The 7,059-nt window shown below is 36.6% G+C and overlaps 1 protein-coding gene across 1 annotated transcript; it reads right to left on the bottom strand.

Annotated features, from left to right (window-relative positions):
- Positions 1–1,900: 1,900 nt before the first annotated feature.
- Positions 1,901–6,759, bottom strand: LOC121248615 (homeobox protein SBH1-like). The gene is made up of 4 exons (XM_041147132.1): positions 5,949–6,759; positions 5,171–5,423; positions 2,482–2,702; positions 1,901–2,190 (listed from the first exon to the last, which is right to left on the bottom strand). The coding sequence occupies exons 1-4, from the start codon at positions 6,222–6,224 to the stop codon at positions 1,984–1,986; spliced, it is 957 nt and encodes a 318-aa protein (XP_041003066.1). The 5' UTR covers positions 6,225–6,759; the 3' UTR covers positions 1,901–1,983.
- Between the last annotated feature and the right edge of the window lie 300 nt (positions 6,760–7,059).

Here is a 7,059-nt window from a genome sequence, read left to right as displayed (position 1 = left end):
TGACCTTACTTTGAGTGCATGACATTTATACAACTCATGACTATATCTAATATTACTCGGACAGACATGTAATTGATGCAACCAAAACCAGTTCCACCAGTTTGTTCAGTGGCGCCATCGGCTGATGTGGGTGATGGTTAAAGTAACTCACTTTCATTATGCCAGGTGCGTTGTTGCAGTCAACTTTGCAGCTACACTCACCAAGCTTTTTGTCCTATTGATGAATCCATCATCAGTTCTATTGGTAACCTCACTAAGGATGAAGCAGTGCTTCAAACCTTTGAGAATGGAGAAAACTTTTATAAACAAAAAAAAAAAAAGAAGAAGAAGAAGAAGAGAGACCAAGTGAGTGGATCTTGAGGTACCATCTTCAATAGATTCAAAATTTATTGATCTTGGAGGAAGCACACCCCACATTGTTTCCTCTTCTGCATCCCTTTGCCCTCAACAAAGATTATTATAAAGGGATACTAAAAGGCTACTATGGTCATGGTGGGTGAAACACACAAATGCTGGGCAAAATTAAGATTATTCGCTAGTTTATCAACAGAAATTAGAGATTAAGATAGAGAAAATTCTAAAAAATATTAATTAATGATAAAACTTAAAATTATTTAATGAAACCCACAAGTCAAGCTTAAATAGTTTCAAAATTTGAAATTATAAAAATTTTCTAAAAAAATAAAATCCAAATTATTGCATGAAAATTAAATACATAAATAAACAAGAATCCTGCAAAAAATTTGACCAAAAATCAAAATCAGAATCAATTCAAAAATTTGAAATGAAATATTTTCTAAGAAGACAAAAATGAACATAAATAAAATAACTGATATTGTCTAAATCCAATATTGAAGATTAAGTTCTTTTTTTTTTTTTTTTTTGCCATATTTACGTAGATTTCTCAAATATATAGTTCAGCACATTTAACGTAAAATCTTAACCCAATACTCCATATCAATTTGAATTTGCATCACACACCGTATTAATGCCATAAATAAGGACATCACAGCGAAACCGTATTTTCGTCTACTCGTCTAAAATGTAACGTAACGGCAAGCGATAAAGGCTTTATGATCTCTCCACTTTTATTTGGAATTGCGTTAGAGTTTTAAAAAGTATTTAAATAATTTAAAAACTGTTTAATGATAAAATTAAAGTGTTTGGTTATTAAAGTATTTTTTAATTTCGAATAAGTTAAAAATCACGAAAAAACAATATTTTTTTTATGTTTTTCCTCAAAATTTTCCCGATAATGTAAAACATATTTCCAATTTAAATGAATAAAAAAAAACCATCATGAGTAAGCAAAAATATCTATACAACTTTAATATGATTACAAATCTACCCTTTGATCTTACCACATACATGACACTACAACTTTTAAATGACCTTTTATATTATTTCTACTTCAAAAAGTATTTTTTTATATTGTTTCCCAACAAATATAACATATTTAAAAGTATTTTGACATATGGTTATCAAAAACTTTTTAATAGTAGTATAAGCTCTGTAACTATAAACCTTAAGCTAAAAGTTAAATTACCCACGGCAATCCAAACTGCATTCACTCAAATTCAACGTCCAAAATCAGTCGGCTGTCCAAGCTTTTGCCATCCACTCCTCCCCCTTGGGGAACCCACCTCCCGATGTAAGAGAAGGGATTGACGGTGGCAAACCACATATGCTTTACCGGCCACCAGATGGGGCTACACGAGTCGTGACATGCCAAGAAACTGGTACATGGGCCCAAAACCAAGTCTGAACACCTATACTTTATGCATTCTAAACATCTATCTGCTCAAATTGTGTCAAATCTAGCAAACCAATGACACATTTGGCCAACCCTGAAGCTGCTGCTAATATAATGAAGTCAAGTTGGGTACATGCACTCAGAATATGTAGTTCTAGATCGTCAAGCGCTTCAATATAAACATTGGATTCTGAAAATAGTTGCATTATTACAGTGACTGGAAAATATTATCATAGAAGCATAGGAGTTGTGCAATCCATTGGAAAGGGATTGCACATGACATTGTCGATACAGTAGTGAGGATGAGTTGCATCCATTACAACAAATTGCACATCCTCTGAAGGCTTCCAATGGCGTTTTCGCTGATTGATGAACCAGTTGTTTATCTGTTTCAAATCTAGACCTGTGGATTCTGCAAGTGCCACTTTCTGTGACTCCTGCATAATTAAGCATGCATGATAAAATTGCAGTATCAAAAAAGGAAATACCCATAGTGCAGAAGTTACTACGTAACTCAGCACAATTAACCAATCCTATATATATATATATATATATATATGTTACCATATGCATGGCGTCATTATCGAAACATCATAAAAAACCTAACAGCTCCATTTCAGACAATTCATATGATTAAAGGAAAACAGCTCATGAAAAGTAAACAACATCAAAGTCCTAAAGCTCAGAGAACTAATGTATCTCGAAAAGGATGTTGTGATGATAAATACCGATGGGTATGGCCACTTGTAGTGTCTGCTCCACCATTCCAACAACCGCTGTCGAGCTTCCTTTGGCAATTTCCCATTTTTTTTCTTTTTCAGAAATTCTTGCTTGAGACTGCCTAGATATCCACTATACTTGCGCAGAAGCTGAACTTTCAGCTCCCGATCTTCAACTTGAGGATCTACGACATTTGCATTGACCTCTTCCTCAGAAGATCCATTTTGACCTACAAGATCACATAAAGCCAAATTTAAGAAGATTGCCTAATCACCATATAAGTCTTCAAGAAAACTTTCAAGGTTCATTTCACAAATATTACCGTTACCCAACAAGAAGGAATCTGAAGGTCATTAATTACAACTGATTTTATTGCCTCCTATCAAATGCTTAAGGAAGTTATGACAATTGCCACTTGAAAATCACATATAGCACCTATCTATAGCACTTTTCTATACATAGAATTTCTCATATAGACAATTTTAAATATACCAAAAACTGATACGAAAATTCACTTTAGTCATTCATTTCCCCTTGTCACTTGAAAATACCAGAATACTAAAATATGAAATAAAAGATACACTTCTATATATTATAGAGATTTCTGAAAGCTAGTATTAAGGTGGTATTAAGGTGGTAGATTCTTTTTCTTTTTTAATCCTAATAATGAATATTCACTATTACACGTATACAAGGAGAGGGAGAGAGAGAGAAGAGGGAGCGAGAATGTTCTAATTGAATTCAATTGAAAAAGTTGTTTATTATACTTAAGTATTACTAAAATTCGAATAATCTGCCTTTGTATATACTTGTCGGACTTCATCAATAAGGTTCCCTGCACATATTTAATCCCAATAAATATGTTAGACCGATAATTGAATGATAGAGTAGATAGGTGAAATATTATTCAGAAAACTGAGAAAGTTATATCTGGTAATAGAATATTTTCCCAAAAATATATCATTTACTAAGAGATTATAAGGCCTAAATAATCAAAAAGCAAAAAGAATTCGAATTATGTATAATATTGTCAAATTGTCACCATCTAAATGAAAAGGATTCTGTGATGTCAGGATCGGCTATTAACATTGGAATTGTTGCAGTGAGAAGGTTAGTGATATAATTAAAATACCAATCTTTGGAGCCAGTAAGAAATCCATGAGCAGTATCTCAATTAACTCTTCCAACCATCCTAGGAATGTATCAGGTTTTGTAGATCAATCCATCATAAGCAGGTCAGAGCCCAATTCTAAGCTAGGTAGCTGGATTGAGAGGAGTTCAGTAGTCTTTAAACTTTGAATAATCGAATACACTTTCAATATTAAGCATGTTCTGTTTGACACAGCTCATTTACCACTGAAGATTAATAACCAGGAATCATTTGACAATAGAAGAATAACGAATGTGTTCCATTGAGTACCCAATATAATGTTTGTTCGAACCATTAGATTCTGATCGATGCATCCTATATATACTGTAGTTTCTTGATTGACATGAATACTCTCTAGCGATGGAAACTTCAACATTGTTTTGCTAATCTTAATTGACAGCTAAAGGCAAGGAAGATTTTCAATACATTTTTTTAAAAGGCCTTCTTAATTTGTAATATAGGTCCAATGAGTCTACAATATTAATAATGGATATAAGCTAGTAAGATTCATGCAAGAATATGAAAAGTTACTACAAGATACAATTAGTTTCTGAGTCCTGAAAAACATCATTATAATACCACACGGAATTTCTTTTTTAATAAGAAAGATTTATTGAAAATAGCCGATGAGGAACAAGTTCAATTACCAATCATACGCATTATTTTTTTCCAGAAGGCCTATTGTCTTCTTCATACAGATCAAGATCCTGATTGCTCTTAAAAAGTTAAGTTGATGTCTTTTTTCTTTGCTCCAATTAGCAATGCCAAGCCCACCTTATGTGCTAACTGATGAGGAGACTATATCATGATTAGTCCTTCACTTGCCAGGTTTTTCCATTTTTTTATAAATGTATTAAACGAGGTTCCATTGTTCTTCCATGGCGTAGGTCCTTTATGCGAACATCAACCTCTTATAACTAAGAAATTTCCTCACGTATTCAATAGCATATACAAACAGTCTTTACATGAAAAGGACTGTAACGTTTCTTTTCTTTCTTTCTTACCCTTCAGAGTCACATATTGGATGGAGAGCAACAAATGACATTTTCCCTCTCCAGCCTAAAACTTTTTTTTCTGCTCAAACTATATGTTCCTGAACTTCTAACAACTTCCATTCCCATCACTCCTTCAGTTTTTGAACACATCAAGATTTTAAAAAATTCCTAATAGGCTGGAAGGATTCGGAGTTCAGATGCCTAGCGCCAGAAAAGACTAGCATTAAGCTGACGAATATCCATGTCCAGACTCCAGACACGACTAAACAGGATCGAGAATCAATCCACAGATACGATCTGCCTAGCCATCTAGTACCTCTCTAGCCTCCAAACAAATTATTTCCTTTTATATAGTCTGATCAAACTCAAATTATTCGTCTGGACTTTCTTTTCCATGAAGGGTCACACGACACAAGTATCTCTCTCCCTGTGATAACCATGTACGTTTCGCTGCACTCATGCAATCGATTACAAAACAGTTTAAGTTGCAATTAATAGTGTTCGAGAAACATCAAATGAAGATGAATGAGATATGAGGATTAAGAATGTCACCGCCAAAATCTGACGAAGAAACTGCTAGGTCTTTGAGCTGGCATTCGATCCTTGAGAAGAAAAGCATGGCCTCTTTGAAGGGTTTAGAGAGTTCTTGCTTGTACTTGGTGAGAATCTCACAATAGGCCTCCATAAACTGGTCCAGTGCAGGGTCTTGACCAATGCAATCCGCTCCTAACCTACCAACCAAGGCAGCCTCAGAATTAACATAGTCCTCCTCTAACCTAGCCACCACTTCAGGAGGAGCCCCAACCTACGCTCATTAATTAGTGTTTCTCTAATATCAGAAAAATAAAGCCATGCAAACTAGTAAAAAAGTTACAAAAAGGGTTGAGAAAATAATATATACACGGGGAAAAAAAATGGGACATTTGCCTTTCACATCAAAATTTTCAAGGAAACGTTCATTATATGGACGAGCCTGTCTTTCTTCGTTTTTCTTTTTCATTTGGTGTGGGGGGGGGGGGGGGGGGGGGGGGGGGGGGGGGGGGGGGGGGGGGGGGGGGGGGGGGGGGGGGGGGGGGGGTGTTTTGGAGAGAGAGTATTCAAACTGACTTGGAGAAAGGGGCAGTACTCGAGGGTTAAATTGAGAACAGGTCCTGGTTATTCCTTCGTGGACCACCGAAACTTCTACCAATTGTCATGGAAAGAGGGAAAACTGAGAGTTCAACCTGTTCCGTGAACTGGACATCGGACTATATATGAGAGAGAGAGAGAGAGAGAGTTGATATGGAGAAGGATTATTGCCCGAATTACACTAGCAGTTCGAATTCATCACCTTTTGACAATTGACAAAAGCGGACAAGAGGCGAGGGAAGAGAGGATGAGCCACAATCTTAGCCTTCATACAATTATTGTTGATTTCCATGCGGTTGCCATTACCATCCTCCGGCATCAAAGCAGAGGCCCTTTGGCCGAAGGAATTGTCGGTCGAAGGTAGAGGAAGACATGCCTTATTATTTGCCTCTACATTAGAACTGATTAGAGACATCGTCATATCGTTGTTGAAGCCCATCATACAAGAAGCGCCACTACTGCTAGCTCCTCCTTCCATGTTGTCTCTCGTGATCTCACTAAATATTTATCACTTTAGTCTTCAGTCTTGCACACTTGTTATAAAAACATGTCTCCCAAAAGAGAACTCCCGGGTTTTAAGCTAAAACTTTCAGTCTTTTTACAGAAAATCCTAAGAGCATAGACTGTAGTCAGAAAATAAGGGTTTTTTTTCTCTTGGCTGTTCTGTAAAAGGTCGATTCAGACTCCCTTGGAAATGGGTATTGATTTTTCTTCCTGTGCACAAACAGTACCTCCTCCCCCCCTCTCTCTATCTCTGTCTTTCCGAGTGAGATATCACGCATAGCCGGGGAGAGACGGATGGAGAGAGGGAGAGAGTAGTCAAGATTCACAGAACGGGTTAACGTGCGCTTCTGCAAGTTTTACTGAGACCCTTCCCTTCCCGATGAAAGCTGCGACCTCTATGACCACCTCGTTTACTGCACTGCCACTGATCAGACTTACTATTACTAATTCACTGGTTCACCCAGAGTCAGAGAGAGAGAGAGTTGAGAAGGAGAAATGGTGCTTAATGATGTTTATGGAGATATGGAAACGATAAGTGGATAATGAGCCAATGGGATTGATGGGAATTTAATATATTGGACTTGTGCCAAATTGCCAATGGCTGGGTGAAATTGGCGTTGGTGATTGATCTCAATCAATCTCACCCGTCCATTTCGCTAGATGATGGTAACCTTTCAATCTCAGCCCCCTCTTGCCCCCACTCACGTTTATCTTCATTCTTTTGTCTCTCGTGTTTCACTTTTGGGAGTGAAAACACTTGCAACAAAGCAAACCTAGAAACACGACACCGTTTGTTGAGCTGAAACGGC

The sequence above is a fragment of the Juglans microcarpa x Juglans regia genome, chromosome 2D (assembly GCF_004785595.1).
Source record: "Juglans microcarpa x Juglans regia isolate MS1-56 chromosome 2D, Jm3101_v1.0, whole genome shotgun sequence".
In the NCBI taxonomy this organism is placed as follows: domain Eukaryota; kingdom Viridiplantae; phylum Streptophyta; class Magnoliopsida; order Fagales; family Juglandaceae; genus Juglans; species Juglans microcarpa x Juglans regia.
Note: the sequence above shows the minus strand (reverse complement) of the source record. Positions and strands in the feature narration are given on the sequence as shown.

Bases quoted from the DNA above. Each gene is read 5' to 3' on its own strand.
- LOC121248615 (XM_041147132.1), bottom strand. From the start codon at position 6,224: ATGGAAGGAGGAGCTAGCAGTAGTGGCGCTTCTTGTATGATGGGCTTC. The intron at 5,424-5,948 runs GTGATGAATTCG...TAATGAGCGTAG, and splicing joins CTTTTGTCAATTGTCAAAAG to GTTGGGGCTCCTCCTGAAGT. The intron at 2,191-2,481 runs GTATTTATCATC...TTAATTATGCAG, and splicing joins ACAAGTGGCCATACCCATCG to GAGTCACAGAAAGTGGCACT.